The following is a 17,820-nucleotide window of genomic DNA, read 5'->3' as shown; positions in this document are numbered from 1 at the left end:
ACAGACAAGAATAAAAAGATTGCTAATAAAATGGGTTACTGTGTATCATTTACACAAAGAGCTTTAGCAATACATTAATTTGTCCCTGTTGTGATAATGCGCATCCACAGATTCATTTATTCCATTAAAATGCCATCATGTAAAAAATCACTTGTAGCTCTGGCTCTGTAAAATGGAGACTGGAACTGAGCTTATAGCGTCAACCTGAGGGGAGATTTACATGTGTCAGGAAAGAGAGTGCGTTAAAATGTGGGTTCTCCTGGCGGTGTTTGTCACAGACGTGAAATACAGAAGGCATGTTACTTTCAAATTCCCCTGCTAAGCTCTGAAAAGTGACCCACAACTGAGAAGAAGGTAAGAGTTCCTTCATCGATGTGTGTTGCTCCAGCTCACCTTGCTAGGCAGGAGAATTATGTCCTCCTGGTTCTTTCTGTTGCTGCTGTGTGGTTTTTAATGCTTGAGAAGATCAACTGCTGCACAGTGCCATGTTGCTGAATGCTGCTCAGTGACACAGTTATTCCCAGAAAAAGTTTGTGATGGTTTTTTGTTACACCTGAGGTCAGATAGTAGCTAATTGGAGATCAATAATAATAGAAGTTATAACATCTCTCAAGCAGTTTTCTCCTGTAAAGCTGCTGTTCAGGATGATCTCCTTGGTACCAGGTATGGTGTTCGCAGCAAAGAGAACTAAGAACTGGAAAAGCAAACTCCTGCCAACCATGGGCCTTTACATTTTGCTGGGCATGATTAAATAGGAGAAAATTTCCTTTCCACACAGCAACGCTTGGGCAATTACTAAATCTGGAAACATTCTTTAGCAATGTTTTGTGCCAGTTTGATGTCTAGACTGGCTTTATTCCTGATGACCTGCAGAGTATTCCTGTGTGGTCCCCTGGCATAGGAATTTGAGAGGAGTTTTATTTTGCTGCATTCTTTTTCCTTTGTGAGATATGGTCAGTGGCTACTGAACAAATACATACCATGTTACATTTATCAGAGGACGGCCATTACTGGATTTGTGTAGTAAAAGTTCTAGGTGAGCAAGTCAATGGTGTTTATCCCTTGTAAAGTATCATTGTAATTATCATTGTAAAGTTTTAATCATTGCATTGGGAAATAAAGTCCCTGAGGGTGACAAAATGCTCCTTCAGTTGCTGCCTGTATTAAAAGGATTTCATGATAGTGTATCCTCCTTTAAGGGTACCACCACTGCTCTGGCAGCAAACTGAGTGATGGTGCCAGGTCATGCTTTGGCTCCCTGGTACGTTGTTCTCCGGGCCATGTGGCTGGAATTTCTGTTGTAAAGCTAGTCAGCGGGGTCTTCTCTTCAGCAGGCTGTTCCCATTTTGAAAAGTAACTATAATCAGCAAGTTTATAGTCAGATAAGGTTTTTCAGGCTTCTACAGGTGCTAATACAAGACGAATCTTCTGTATTAAGACACCTAATGGTAGACTTCCTAGTCTCTTCCATGATGATCACAATAGAAAGGGTGCTTGGATTTAATAACAATTCTTCCAGATGATTCATCCGCAACTGATGCTGGACATTGTGGATGTCAGTGTGGTGCTGCAGTCTGCTTTGTGTGAGCATGTAAGGATTCATTTGGCTGGGGCAGGGAATAAGGTTAAGCACATCTCCGGAATAGACCAAGGCAGTTTACACAGAGCACTCTGGCACACTGAAGTAATGTACTTGCTGAGGAAGCAATACTTGGGAATTTTCACTTCAGGCTTGAGTCCCAGCTCTTTGGAAATGAAGATCAAGGCATAGTTGAGCAACAAAATCAACCAGATTTGAAGGCTATTTGACAGACTTCTCATATGTAGTAAGATTGTACTCTGTTCCCTGCTCTCTTCATAACATTTGCATATCCCATATTTTTTACTTCTGGGAAGAGACCAGAGTATCTTCTTGTCCCTGCATTTCTTTGATATGCTGTAATGCTTTAGAATAAGGCTACAGTTTCAATATAGTGTGAACTACAATGTGGCCTGCATCACTCCAGAGATGTCTCAAAGCTCTGTATTGTGGTTCCAACAAATGAAAGTAATAGCAACACATTTGCTAATGCCGATAGCTTTGAGGATTATGTACAGGCAGGGCTGTGAACGCCATCCAAGTTTGTCAGTTGATGTCTGAATGCAGTGTTTCACAGCGAGCCAGATGCGAGGGACTTCTGCACATCTGGTTGCTTTGTTAGAGTTCTGAAACAGTATAGTCATTAAATGTGTGTGTGCATCCACAGTGCAATTTCACTACATAATGGAACGGAGGACTCATCTCAAATGGAATGCTGAAGTTGTCCAGTTCTCTACATTGCATTGTGAACAGTCAGATGAGTTTGTCTTTGTGTGTTTATCTTGGGAAGAAAAACCCAAGGAAATGTTCCTATGCGTTTTTTAAATATCTTTTTTTTGCTTTCCTTTCTTTTTTTTTTTAATTTCTGATTATGGGTCACTGGACAAATCCACAAAACCCTGTGTATTGCAAAATAAGTGAGCCTGGTGATAGAGCAGGGTATAAATGGCCAGGGGTAGAACTCAGAGCAGAAAGAGGAGAACAGTTGATACCGAGTGCATTGCTCGATCATACGTTCCTTCCGTTTTCTTGCTACCTGCTTTCATGAAGCTTGTAGAATCATGTACATCTTTGACATTTATCTTCTCTTTCCTCAATCTCCATCATACTTGATTGAAATCTAATGGTAATGTTTGATCGAAATGGGCAATGGGTACAAACTTACACAGGGGAAGTTCAGGTTGGATATAAGGAAGAAGTGAGGCTGGTGAGGCACTGGAATGGGTTGCCCAAGGAAGTTGTGAATGCTCCATCCCTGGCAGTGTTCAAGGCCAGGTTGGACAGAGTCTTCGGTGACAGGGTCTAGTGTGAGGCGTCCCTGCCCATGGCAGGGGTTGGAACTGGATGAGCTTAAGCTCCTTTCCAACCCAAACCATTCTGTGATTGTATGAAATCAGCCTGTGAAATAGCCGTTTAAGCTCTGTCTACATGAAATAAAATTCGTCGTGGTCAGGGGTTTGAGAGGAGCATAACTTAAAACCTTCCTCGCAATTCTTATACTAGTGTATAAGATTCTCACAGTAGAAGATAAACTGGGAAAATCAGAGTAGGAAAATAAAAAGGCCTTTAAGATGCAGTGGTCTCAGAACCATGAATCTCTGGAGATTGGGAGGATGTTGGACTTGGACACTTACTCGGAGAACTTTTCATCTGTCCCAGCATGGTTCTTTCCCTTAACTGATGCATTGGAACAATCTTTTACTGTGTTTTGTGTAGCTCAAATGCTCCTTTCATGACTTCGCAGCTAAGTTTTTCTACTTGCCATATTGTCTGTCTTGTTACAAGCTTAAAGATATGTTTAAACCAGGAAATCTTAAACTTCACTTCTCTTCCCTCTTACCTCCTCCTTTCCCCACCTTAGAAATTGAGTTGGGAGAAGTGGTGGTTCTTTCTTCCGTAATTTTTACCTGTTTACAATATAAAGTCATTTTCTGAGTGTTCAGAAAGATTGTACTTTTATTTTGTCAGCAAAATATGATGATGATGAATCACATTCAGGACATTAAAACCCTTTTCTGCTTGTTTATTTGACAGGTCCTTGACCAGTATGAACGAGAAGGGTTTAATTTCCTAGCTAAAGTTTTTAATTCTTCACATTCCTTCTTAGAAGACTTGACAGGTCTGACTTTATTACACCAGGAGACACAGGCTGCTGAGGTAAGAAAATGCAATTTGGATCTTAAGAATAAAGAGATGGCAGTAAAACGTGCTTGGTTTTATGCTCAGCTGTATAACCGTCCTGGGTTCAGCAATAACCATGTGATTAAATGAATCACTGATAGCATCAGCAGTGGTGCTTGATTTACAGGATGATTTACACAAGCCACGTGGATAATCCATCCAGTAAGATAAGATGTGTCCTTTTAATGTTATAGAATAAGAAATATTGTTGGATGTGAGAGATCATTCTTTTTGTAAGAACAGATGATGTGATGCAAGTTGACAGCCAGTTAGAAATGTGCAGCACTGTTATTATTATTATTCATTTTATTGCTGTCCCATTTTGTGAAATACAGAAATATTTTAAGTAGCAGTTGTTGCTTGACAGTTCTGAATGGGTATCAGGAAAGCTCCTGTCTGTTAGGCTGTTCCTGTGGCAGTGTAAACTGCAGTTTGTGCAAGCATTTCAAGGGCTGTATACAGGTACTGATTGTAGGTAGCCACAGTCTTTACACAGGTTCCTAGGTAGGTTTGACATTCTCTTCAATTACTTTAACTTTTTATATCTGAGTTATCAAGAATTGCTTTTAAATAAACCAAGTGAGCCTATGTTATGTGGTGTAAGGAAATCAGTTATCATTTTAGTTCAATCTGAAATGTGATTTTTATACTGCTTGATGGATTATAATATGGGGAAAGCAATGCTGTTTATTTCTCTACTGACAGAAGTTGTAATGTGGAATGAAATTGGGGTATGTTTTGCTCTCATGGGTGATAACGTGTCTATAAAGAGTTGTGATACTGAGTTTGTCCCATAAAAAATGAAAGAGGTATGTGTCTTACTATTGTATTTGAGTAGTGTTGTGTAATCCTTCCTCCGTCTGCAAATGTCTGTGCTGTTCTACATCTGTAATTGAATTTTGGTGGAGTCATATCATGTGGATGTTTCTGAAGTTGGCTTTGAGAAGTGATTATTCAGTTACTGTAGCCTGTGCAAATGGTGTAGCTGTTTTTTCAGCTGGAAATGGCTCAGCAGTGTTGCTTACCAAGGTTTGTGGGGGCTAATGATGACTTGGCTCTCTGTTTCATGTTTTAACCGTATAAAATAATTGGAGCAGATGCTGGAGACTTAAACTGTGAAATACCTGATGCATTCTTAAAACAGCCTGGTGATACCTAGAAAAAAATAAATATATATATAAGAGAGATGCAAGAAAGGAAAACAAATAGCCTTTAACAGGTGCTACTCACTAATAGTAAGAGTGATTGTAGTTCGATTGCCATACTTGCTTGGCTGTAAGAAGTGTCTAGGCCAGTAATAACAGCACTAAACCCAGTTACATTTACCCTAGTTAGTAATGTATAATTTTGCAAAGATTGGTTAGTAAGTTTCTTCTGCAGCTTCAGAATGTATACAGGTGTTTATAACGTTTTGGATGCCCTTTACAGTAGTCTGGTGTGAGTATTAGCCCAGCTACCGCAGAACCAGGGACTTTCCTTGGTTGCTTCCATGTAGCATTGCTGTAAAACTCATCTGTTTTATCAGGGTTAACTATTTCAGTAGTCTTGATAAAGCTTTTCTTTATGAACAGTGAGGTCTAACAGGCAGAGAGTATTTGCAGATCCTGGAGCGTGCTTGCTTTCTTTGGATTAAAAGACCTACCCTTCTGTTAGGCTGTGCCACTGCCGACTCTGAAAGAGGTGGTTTTGTTGTCCTCCACTCCACCTAATCTGGGGCAGTTTTTAAAACTTTGAGGTGCATAAGAGAGTGCTTTTAGTATATTTTCTGCTGAATTGTTCTTGTCTTTTGAGCTCATTTTTCTCATGCAGGGCAGTTTGTGTCATTTATATTGCTGAGTTTTAAAACTGTGAAATGGTTTTTCAGATTCCTGGCTACTTTTGAACTGCTGCTGGCAGAATATATTCTCTAAAACGGAGACATTAGATTTATGAAGGTCAGTGCTCTTGAGGTTGGTTTAGGATATTCTTGATACCTGACGTTCTAAAAACTGCAACAAAAGGAGTGAGAGAGGTTTTGTAAAACAGGTATGGCCCATTCTGGTAGCTAGAACGTTTGATCATTCTGTTGAGAAGTTACTTGCCTTTCTGCACTCAGACTCTTCAAAAACATTTTGTGGATGATTGTTGGGTTTGACTCCTAATGGCTCCTAATAACTGAAGATTTTCCTTTCCTCCTATCTAGTAAAATTTGACCAGTGCTGTTGCTCCACTGTAAAGAAAATGAGCTTGTAAAGTTACATGTCACCCAACCTTAAATTTGCTACAGCAACATCATAATTGTATTGCAATTCTCTTTATATGAAATAAGTGATACTAGGTATCTGATGGGGAAAACTGATCTGAAGCTACTCAATCTTCTTTTTTTAAAGGGATCACTCCTAAAATGTTGATTCATTGGAAGTGTTTAATAGTATGCTTTGCTTAGAATGTTTTGTTGTGATCAGAAGAGCAGGAGGTTTTGTCATAGTGGTCTTATGCTTCAGCATATTGCATGTTAAGTTAAATCACACACTTAACCTTCTTGGGTTTTTAATGCACCTAACAAATACGTAGCTGCTTTCATGATGTGTGTACAGAAAGGCTTTAATCAGCTAAATACTAAACTAATTTTATAAAATAGCTTCTGAGTTGCTTAAAAAAGATTCTGGGTAAGTCATGCATGTTCTGTAGGAGCAGCTGACTACGTTAAATAGAATGGGTTTGGATGGCCTGAAGCTTCCATGAAAACCTTGCCTCCCTGCATGCTTTCTGCTTGCCCGGATCAAAGCAATACAATTTGCAGTAAAATATGGAAGACTTTTCACTTACTGAATATCGTTTTTGCTTGCATTGTTCAATTTCCTGTTTCAGTGCTGAGCTGTTGACCTAAGTGTTAATGCCATCTTGACATCCTTGACCTCGGCTTTTTAAAATGACTGATAAGAATATAATCATAATTCAGTGTGCAACCAGAGTAGGAGTCATAACACTGGTTTAGTTTGTGGTTTAAATTTCATTCCAATTACAGGGCTTTAGTCAATAGAGCACCTATTTTTTTAACATGAGATGCATCAGGAAATTGCAAATGTTCTACATGACGTGCTTAGCATGACAGTTTACTCAGTAAATAATAAAATTAACAAGTGTTTCTATTCTGTCTTGAAATGACAGTAAATTTCAGGCATCTGCTTTTTCCCCATCTGTCTTTAATTTAGGTTCTATTTTTGGTTTTTTTTAATACCAGTTAGATACTTATGTTGAGCTTCAGCAAGAGGCTCTGATGGCATGCATGGCTGTGAAGGCCAATAGGAGCTGTGGGAAACTCCCAGGTCAGCACTTAGACCTTGTTTCCACTGGATACAGTTCACTTTGGGATCTGCCCAATCTCACGTAAAAGCTGCACTCTTGTTTTCCAGATAGCTTTGTCTCCTTATTCCTAACTAAAACTTTTTCACTTTATGGTTGTATACACTAGTGCTGGTAAAACAAGCATTCCACAAGAAACTAAAAAGTTCTGATGTTTGTAGACGTGGCACTTCAGAACATGGTTTAGTCGTGGACTTGGCAGTTCTGGGTTAACAGTTGGACTTGATGATTTTAAGAGTCTTTTCCAACCCAAATAATTCTATGATTCTGTGATGCTTGTTCAATGTGAAGTCGAGTTTAGTAGCTGGGCTTAAAATGGAGAAAGCCTATGCATCTCATGAATTATTAGTCAGAAACTGCAGGCAGTTTCTGATTTGGGGGCAGAACAACAATTAACTGCATGACTTCCAGTTCAAAACTTGGCTGGGCTGCCCAAAAATGGGTGCATATCACAGTGCATCTCTAAAACCAGCTGTTTTGCTTGCCACATATGCCAGACTTGACCCTGCAAAGTGTGTTGGGTTTTGCTGGTTTGGAGAGCTCTTTGTATTTAACCTAGTCTAAAATCATAGATTTCCTGATACACACTCGACTACTACTCTGTGTTAAAGATTGGTTTGTACTGATGAGGCACACTTCTGAAAGTGAAAGCTGACACATTAGTAAAGCCCATAGTCAAGATGATTCCATAGTTAGTGGAAGAAACATTCCCATTTATAAGATTTTCTAAGAACCTCACTTCTTTAGGGATACTCATTTTATGGTCACCCTTTTTCTTCAGAAACAGCTGGCACTGTTCTTCCAGGCCCAGATAAGCAAAGTAACTGGGCTTATCCTTACTTGAACATATGTAAGTGCTCTTGGAATCACTGGGTGTGAAGCATCTATTGACAGGTATTGATAGAAAGAGCAATAATAACACGAGAGATTTTTGCATGAGTTTGCTGGAGTGTGTGTAATTGGATTTCTATGCAAGACATTTTCACAAATAAACATAATTTCTCTCTGTTCTTAATAAGACCCAAGTATAAATATACTTTCTTACTTATTCCTAAATTACTTGGATGCTTTAGGAAGCTTTACTATATTTTACGCTTTATTGGGATGAAAGAAAACCATAAAATGCATAAATGCATGTTTTGTGGCTGATTAAAACACAAGAAGTGGCAGAACTTTTGCAACCTAAGAGGATCATGAAGAATTTTGGAAAATAATCAAATCCAGACCAGAGTTCATGTTTCTGAATGTGATTATAAAGGTCAGATAGATGTGATTGTGGAGTCTGAATGGGATTATAAAGGTCAGCAGGTCATGATGTCTATGTTATTTCACTTTAGTAATTTTATACTTAAAGGTCTTTTTATTTCTTACAAAGTATCTCTAGTTTATGACAAGTTCTTGTGGTCGGTGAATGAACCCTGCTTGGTATTTGCAGAATCCCCTTGCTGTGCTGGTGTACTGGGTCCCAAGCAATGCAGATTAGAATTCTTATCCCTTGGAAGGGTAGGATGCATTTTGAAAACAACACCAAACCAAACCCTAAAGCATGCCACTAAAATCGTTTGAGCTCTTTGAATATAGAAATATAGAAAACCCTTTTTTATTCTGATTCTGCTCTTGAAGTTTGTGCCTGACCATTTGTACGGCCATTTCTTGGGGAACAGAGCTTAGTTGTACAATAGGCACTGGTATTAAAAGTGCACTTTGTGCTTATCTGAATTGGGAAGAAAATTCAGGATTTCCAATGTGCTTTACTATTAAAAATATCCTGCTTATTTCTGATTCTGCATGATCTTATGCAGTGTATTTGATGCTGAAACAATAAGATACAAAACAGCCCAAACAACCCGCAAACAAAACAGAAAATCCCAACTTCAATAATGTTAAACAGTCAGTTCTGTATCTCCAGCATTTGTTTCTGTTAGTGTGCCAAGCAGGATGCAGGATTGAAATATGCTTGGTGTTACAAAAATCTCCTACAAAACCCGCTACTATGGGTAGACCCGAATTAGTATTTGAGACTTTGCTGTGTCTTTGAGCTTTTTTGTTTTCCTTCGTGTTCTTAATCTGGTGCATTTCAGGAGAAATTCACTTTGACAGATTCAGGCCTGCCCTGGAATCTCTTTCCGAAGAGCTTAAGAGATTAATCTGGTTTCTTTCAGGAGCTGGGTTGTTTCTTTCTTTTTGAGTTTTCTCATGATATCCATTAGTGTCATCATTTTCCTTCATTCATCAAACAATATTTCCCAGATCCTCAAATAATGGTAATTTTTTTCTGCAAATGAATTACTGTTGAACATAGTCCAGATGAGAAACGAGTCCCTGTTATGGTAGATTTTTAAATGTATGTAAATTTCTAATGCATTTTGGTTATTATGCTTTGCTGTTACATGCCTAAAATAGATTGAGTAAGTCAGCCCTTCATGCAATGCTTTGCTGAATCTGTGGTATTTCTGCTCTTGAAATTTTGCCAAGGAGAGGTAATTGTTACATCAACACAAAACAGTTCAAACTGAGTTTTATAGCCTTTGAACACACCTAGGAGTGGTCTTTTTGCTGATACCTTATGCTGCTCTGTGAAGCATGTAGAAATATCTGTGAAGTGTTTCCTCTATTTTCATGGAATCATAGAATCCCAGACTGGTTTGGGTTGGAAAGGACCTTAAAGCTCATCCAGTTCCAACCCCCTGCCACGGGCAGGGACACCTTCCACTAGAGCAGGTTGCTCCAAGCCCCTGTGTCCAACCTGGCCTTGAACACTGCCGGGGATGGGGCAGCCACAGCTTCTCTGGGCACCCTGTGCCAGCGCCTCAGCACCCTCATATTTTGTACCATAACATGATCTCCTTGTCTTTCCCCTGATAACTTTACTGATGACTTCACTTATTATTACTAATAATGCTCAGTGCTGTTCCCAGGACTTACATCATCAGCTTGTGTGCTCAAATACCCATGTTTCATGCTGGGTTTGAATAAATATGTATTTGTCCCTTTAGGACAGGAGGGGCCTTGTGCAGTCATTCTGGTTGAAGCCAAGGGAAAGAAGGAAAAAGGACAGTTAATGGCAGGGTTGTACAGAATGGAAAGATTTCTTTGTGTACAGGAATGCTTCAAGGAAGGTCTCAAGGATGAGGGCCTGCCAGTCTTCTGAGCTGAGAGTCCTGTAAGACCAGAGCGTAGCCTGTTGTAGTTCTAAACATATTTGCATCAGTCAACCCTCATCAATGTTTGAACTTCAAAGAGAGATTTGAAAAGTGGGGACAGCGATAGAAACACTACCCGTATCACTTCAAATGATTAAATCTATGTTGTCACAACATCCTGTGTGAGCTTGTCTCCAAAGTAGGGAACAACTTTATAAATGACTTTTACTTGCAAGTTTTGACTTGGAAATGCTGGCTCTAAAAGGTACTTCTGATGAGCTGCATAAGTTGATAGATACATTAAGCTTATGTGGTTATTAGTAAAATGAAATGAAACTCTGCAAATTCAAATGTAAGAATACTTGGGACAGAGAAAATAATGACTATTCAGCGTAAATATATATTTTTTTATTTAAGCTGCTTTGATATCAAGCTGTGGTTTTTTATTTGAAATTTCAAATATATTGGAAAATTTTAGCCTAAAACTCCTGCAAGAAGTGGAATGATGGCAGTGGGGTGAGCAACAGATGGTAATTTTTTTTTCATGTATTAAACTGTGAATTGCTGTCATAGTGCCAAAACATTGATAGAGTTTAAATCTATCTCTATATAAAATTGCACAGTAAATCTTGCATAGCTGTAAAATGGGAAGTCCTGCTATGAATAAATAAATCAGGTTTTATGTGAGGGGAAAATGCTGTGCAACAAATAGCTGTAAGAAAATCAGTCTTAGGACTCTTAACACCTTTCCAGGTGCTATGAAACTGCTGTAGCATTAATATTTAGTCTGTGTTCTTCATAACGCCTGTGCAGCTTCTGAGTACTGGCTTGTGTAGGTAATAATTCAGGAGTGTTTGTCCTCTTTGCAAACAGTACTGGTCAGTGGAGGTTAGTACTGTTCAATAGCAGACATTCTCTACCAAGAGGGCTCATAGTATCCGTGCTTTCTCATGTCTCCTGTTTTAACAATACCAGTACCTTAAGTACAGCTGCAAAGCTGCACTAGTTTTCCTTTTTATTCTAATTGCTCTCATGAGATCAGTATCTAAACGAGGTGAAAGTAATGCTTTGATTTGTGCCATGATAGTAAATGATATTAAGTTGTACTTCAAGATTTTAGAATATTTTAATGATGAGCACAGCACCCAGAATTTTTAAGTGAACTGCTATACTGAAGCTGTAGGATCTGAAGCATGGATTTGTTGATGTCTTTAGAAACTTATCATGCCTCTAAGACATTTAGCAATTGCTTGCATTATGTCTTGGTGTAATTCTCCATGTTTCTGTTTCACCTGCTCCATCAGCCAAAACATTCTACTAATCTACAAATCAGGCACAAAATGTAATCCTGTATAATCTGAAGAAAGGTGATCAAAGGAGTTAAAAAAATCAGCTAAGTTGCACATGGAGGTATTTTGCAAAGTGCTTTTCTTCCTTTTTCGTAACGATTATCCAGAGTTCTAAGGTAAATGCTGAATGACCATGCCTAAAAACTGAAACAGAATTACTGAAATGGTGTATCCCTTCAAAACAGTGAAATCATGAACATTGAATTTCCTGTGAATTGTGGCCTGGTTTTCTAGGAGTTTCACACCTTGAAATTCGTGGGGAGTTAACGCACTGAGATCCTAAAATCTTTCTTTGTAATTGGATCTCAGTTTTGGGGGGCTTGTGGTCTGTTTTCTCCTTGTGCTCTATTTGCACTTCTCTATGTCTAGAAGAGGACTACTACTTTACAGCACTAACCATTTGTTTGAGAGATACTTGTTACCTGGCTAATAAGAACCCCTGCTGACTGTCATTTGGGCTAGGCCCCAGTTTCAAATGAGGTGTATCATTACTAAAACAATATCTGGCAAATTAGGAGTATAACCTGCATTCTCTCTTTTTTCTTTTTTTGGGGGGAGAGAAGCAATTCTCTTCTAGAAAGATTTTCAAACTATGTTGACTCCTTTTTCTCTAAAGGAAAAATCTCCAGTAGAGAACGGAGAAGAAAATAATTTAAGGATTAAATCTCTCCCATTCCAATCTATTTTGTTTCAATGAAGAATGAATAGACTGTTCAATATACATTCTGTTATTCTCATGTGAAGAATTAGACATTACACAACACAGCCAAACATGCCAATAAACTTTGTTTTATAATTAAGAACATAAATTATACAATGTGCATCTTGGTGCAAGTGAACAGTTGCAGAGTATATGGGCCCATGTAGATCATTCAAGTAAAAAAAGAAACCAAGTTTGCTGCTGGACAAATTACTACCAGATGCAGATTTCAATAAACACATACTGCTGCAGCCTTACCCAAAGGTGCTATGAATTTCTTGAGGCAATTGTGTCTCTGCATTCACTAAACTGCTGAATGTTTGACTGTTAATTGAGTTACTGTACTATGTATGAAGACATTCCATCTGCCACCCCCCCCCAGTTGTTAACGTACTCTCTTCATTCTGTAGACCCTTAAAAGTTGTCTTCAAGAGTATGCAACTGTTAACAGTGTTTGCATTCTTCTGGCAATCAGTATTTCCTCTGGAAGTGCCTCTCAAACTTCTCTGAAGGCATTCATGTTAGAATTGTGCGAGAAAGCTTGTGCTGTCAGTTAGCACATATACCAAGCACACTGGCGTGTTGTTATTGCCAGCATGTCATTTTGGCTATAAGACTTTCTGTACAAACAGTAGTAACTTTTTTGTCCAATTTCGTAAATGACTGGTTTTCCTGTAAATATAGGTAGAACTAAGAAGTGGTAAAAAATGAAGTTGATTACAATGCAAAGAGTTGTCCAAAAATCATGCAGATTTACCACATCTTCTCTTTAATGCCAGAGATTGCTAATTCACAGTCAAAATCAGGGGCAAGTAAGCATTGCAAATTTTAATAATGAAACATCAATGTTAGGACTTACCCCTATCCTGTGTGGAAATCTTTCATGAAGAACCCTTGGTAAACTACTTCTCAACTTATATTTTCACAATGTCTTAGGGTTTCTTTTTTTATGACATATGTAATAATTTCACCAGCATGGTTGTTTAAAGATTTACATCCTTATTGCTACTGTAATGCAAATATTGTTGTCTAAAGTTGATACTAATTTTGCAGAGGTTCATAAACCAGGCAACTTTGAAGCCTTTAAAATTAGCACCAACCTAGCTCTTACTGCCCTGAGTTTTCTTTCTGTTTGATTCTGACTATTTCCTTGGCATTTCCACTTCAGTGAACATCTCTATAAAGTGCTGGTATTTCCTTTGCTTTACTTGAGCTCAGGTTCTCCTGAAGTTCCCTTTTTACAACATCTTTTTCTTGAACACTTCATAACTTGGCTTCTAGCTGAAATCTGCTGTGTAACATTCTTGTTTTTATGGATTTGGCTGGAGTCTTGGAAAGACCACCTGATAGCTTGGGAGTGATAAAAATTAATGACCAATTCCATAGTTAAAACCCAGATTTGATTCCAAGATGAGCCTATTTGTTTCTGAGAAGATAAGGGTTGGTTATCTTATCATTTCAGTGATAATTTTTCCTTAGCAATGACATCCCTTAGTTGATTTAAGGGCAAACTGATGGAAAGTCATCTGCTTGTAGATGAAAGATGTCTGACCTGATAAGAGACATCAAAATAGTCTATAGCATTATGCATACAATAAAAATGTTGCCCATAGAAAAACAATTCTTAAGTTTGGAGAACATAATGTTTTGGTATTTAGGGAAAAAAAAATGCTTTAGAATGAATTTCTATTTTCTTGGGCTTTCAACCTTTAAAAACCCCACTCTAGATATTCATTAAATACCATGCTTCAAATGAGTGAGGAGTTGTTGCATTTGCTAGGTATTGAGTCTGGGACACTGGGCCTGAATTTCCCATGTGATACTTCATGAAGCAAGAGCAGCTTGTGAGTTACTGAGTTGATTATTTTCAAATACAGGAAAACTTTTGCCGTTCTGAGGGGGTGCTGGTGATTTCTAAAGCCTTTTAATTGTTATACAGCAACCTTAAAATAATGCAGTTTTACTGATAAATATTAATGGCATTGAGAAGAGGTCCTTGATATCTAAAAACATACTCTTAAAAGTTAGATTGAGTTGTAAGCCTTAGTATGAAGTGAAAATCCCAGCTAAAACATGAGTAAGAATATATATGAAGCAAATCTTACTGGTTTTGTCTTTACCTTTCTCAAGTCATTAGCACTTTGTCACTGAAGGCAGGAAGGCCAAATGCAAGTCCTTGGACCTTGTTGGCAAGAATGTGAATAATTCAAATGTCTCATGGGGTCATTGGTTTTTGGTAGAAAATGGTTACCTATAGGAGACATTAGATTAGATGAACAGGTTGCCCAGAGGAGCTGTGAACTCTCTATCCTCAGAGACACTCAAAAGTTGTCTGGGCATAATCCAGTGTGCTCCAGGTGGCCCTGCTGGAGCAGGGGGTTGGACAAAATGCCCTCGAGAGGTCCTTTCTAGCCCAGTCATTCTGTGATTCTGCAAGTTGCCTGTCTTTATCCTCACAGAGCCCAGTGTCTGCTTTTAAACAAGTACAGCAACCAAAATAAGCAAGTATAACAGGTTCCAGAGATTTGGAAGGAATAATTATTGTTATAACTCTAAAACGTAGGACTGGAGAAACCACTTCTCAGATCACAGGGAGAAGGGGACTACATGGGTCTGTTCCAGCAGCATATGTGTATGTGCCCAGTTAAAGTTCAAGAAGTGGGGGAATCTCAGAGGTTCTTGTAAGGTAAAAGAAATAAAGCCATGATTCTGTAATGCCTGAAAAGAAAACCAAATCAGACTCAGGTAATTGCTATAAAATACATGTATTAAAAATAGTCCTTAACTTACCAAAGTCCTGTTCAGAATCCTCCCCAGTACAGATGTTGAAGCACCATGTACCAATGTGTGTTTCAGTCCTTCTGTGAGTTCAGGGGACCCCAAGGCTGCACGCTGCGGTTATGCTGCAATCTCTGTGCATGAAGGCACACATGTAAATCCTGCCCTGTTATGGAAGTGTAAAATGATGCAAAATGGTTATTTAATGGCATGTGACTCTTCCATAGCAAATAAAGACAAGAAGTGAACTGACTCTTTTCCAAGTAAAACACAAAAGTAGGTATAATAGAACTAGATTATAGAAATCATTTGAAGTAATATTCTATATGTGCAAGCACATTCGTACTTTGTCATCCTAAAATATGGGCTCTATGTGAGTACTTACTATACATGAATAATTTTTTGTCATTTTATAGCACTGAATCAAACCTACCTGACAATGAATTTCATCCCCTGCAAGTTAAGTGTGAAATTATAGAATCAAGTTGGAAAAGACCTTTAAGATCATGGAGTCCAACTGTCAATCTGGCACTGCCAAGTCCACCAGCACGTCCCACATCTGCATGTGAAGAGATAGATAGTCATGGCACCTGCCTACTGATTAATTTGACTTTACCTGACTGAGGGTCGTTTAATCTCTTTATCAATGTGGGGGGAGCCAGGGGAAACTTGACAGCAGAGTGAGGTCCAAAAACGTGTGACATGGATGAACGCTGCTTGGTGTGCCAAGCACTGTGCAATTTTGTGGGTTACACGAGAAATCCATAGTTAAGGAAAAGATACAATCTGTGATTTAGGTGGAGATAAGTACTAAGATGCTTATTTATTTTGTTATAACTAAAGTAGAAAGAAAAGTCACAGAAATAGAGAAGGGATGCACAAGGAAACCTGTAAAGAATTAAGTAATTACTTTCCAACCTCTCCAGGGAATAGGGGTTAAGAGATACAGTTTTAAAAGTGTTTATGTTGTTGAAAAGTTTATTTATCTAGTGTCTGCTGAGACAGTGTGCCAACAACAGCAAACCCGAAATGCAAGTTAGAAAGAAAAAGAGAAATCTACCACTGGAAGAGAATACGAAGGCATAACAAAGCTATTTAAAATCATTACAGTGCCACAGCTGGTTTTGGTAATGTTTCTTGGTTATTTTAGAAAAAAAATGGTCCAAGTTTTAACTCCCTTTGTCTTCTAACTTTGAGTAACTGTAGTATATGAAGTCTGCCCTCCTATGACTCATTCTTCCCACAAATGCTATTTCTTTGAATAGCCCTTGTAAAAACATGCATTTCATATTAGTTGTCTTAGTTGGCAGTTGTGTAGACTTTTTTCTTCCTGGGCGAGTGATTTATATGTGCTAATCTCTGGATGTGCCTCTGCCACACATGGTGCATACCAGAACAGTGGTAATGCTGTACCTGTGATCGCTGTGCTCGCATGTTTGAAAGAACAGAGCTGGCTGGTAGGGTATATCAATCCCTGAAATTAGTTTAATCTCTTTCTCCATAGGCAATGGTTTTATATCTAATAAATTCTGATATCTTGTATGTGTTTTCAGGGATAGACAGTCATGAAATAGAGGCTTGATTTTAATTCTTAGTAGAATTTTAAAAGATAATGGACAAAGAAGGGACAAATGCAAACTAAGATGTTATTTCCAGCCTCCAAAAGAAGCCTCTTTGCATGAGTTTGGCTCGCTATAAGAAATACTAAAAAGAACTGTGGAAACTAAATGACTGAGGTTCATTCAGATAAAGAATTAAAGAGCATCTGTTGTAGCTTTCACATGTGAATGACTGCTGGGTGGTCTATTTTAATGCTATCATTATAGGCAGCCCTGGCAGTATTCTAAAGACCAGCCACGGTTGTAGGCTTTCTTGCTGCTTTCACAGTAGTACTTCACATTTTCTCTGATGGCACAATGGAACAGGCAAGCTCCTGTGAGAGAATTCCATACTGAATTACATATACTTTGTGGGTTTGTCCAACTGTGCTGGCCTGCATTCGTGACAGCAGCATGCATGGATATTGATACGGTCAGCATCCTCTCCAGCTGTCTTTGGTTCCCCAGAGAGGGGAGGATTAACTGGGGACAGCTTTGGATTGAGTCCAGACTGTAAACCCCATGTCTTTATATGGGTAATGAGATACTTGAAATCCTGCCTTTCTTGGAATTAAAGGGTTTGTGTTGGTTGAGACTACTTTATTGAGATTTCTGCTTTCTGGATTTAATCTAGAGTTTAGAATTTGGATCAAATAACTTAATGCATTTAATATGTAATTTAATATTGGTTAATGTGTGTTTAATATATAGATTTATGCTTGTAGATTATATTTGGATTACTTAAAGTAAAATCTTGGTTAGAGCTGAAACATGTTGTTGAAGTTCAAGGAGCTGACTGTGAATTTTCGTGTAATACAGTGGAAATTGGAGATTTGGGAGAAGGAGGTAATACTTGCTGTTAAATATGCTTTTAGTTAAATTGAGGCATAAAGCTCACAAACATGATATTTCCACAACTGAGGTTAAACTCAAGCAAGGTTGGTCATAAAAAAAAAAAAAGAAAAATCTCACTTTGTATAATGTAGCATTAATAACATCCTTCTAAGTAATAGTTGATGGAGGATGCTGCTGCGTGAGTTTTCAGGACAATGCTGGAAAAAGATCAGTCTATTTGGAAAACTGTGCTAGGATTTAGGCTCACTTCTGAAAGGGAAAGTTTTATTTTCATAAAGAAATTTCTAAATTG

General features: G+C 38.3%; 1 protein-coding gene across 10 annotated transcripts in view; it reads left to right on the top strand.

Annotated features, from left to right (window-relative positions):
• Positions 1-17,820, top strand: part of ATG7 (autophagy related 7) — a 112,359-nt gene that overhangs the window by 33,835 nt on the left and 60,704 nt on the right. For 9 of the 10 annotated variants that reach the window (XM_030502167.1, XM_030502166.1, XM_030502165.1 and 6 more), the window contains one exon: positions 3,614-3,736. In XM_030502167.1, coding sequence (XP_030358027.1) covers positions 3,614-3,736 — 123 coding nt within the window. Of the gene's footprint in view, positions 1-3,613; positions 3,737-16,474; positions 16,487-17,820 lie in introns of those variants that run through there. The other variant, XM_030502168.1, reaches the window with a different exon arrangement.

Source organism: Strigops habroptila, chromosome 11, assembly GCF_004027225.2.
Source record: "Strigops habroptila isolate Jane chromosome 11, bStrHab1.2.pri, whole genome shotgun sequence".
Lineage (NCBI taxonomy): Eukaryota > Metazoa > Chordata > Aves > Psittaciformes > Psittacidae > Strigops > Strigops habroptila.
This window is presented reverse-complemented; position numbering and strand designations above follow the sequence as displayed.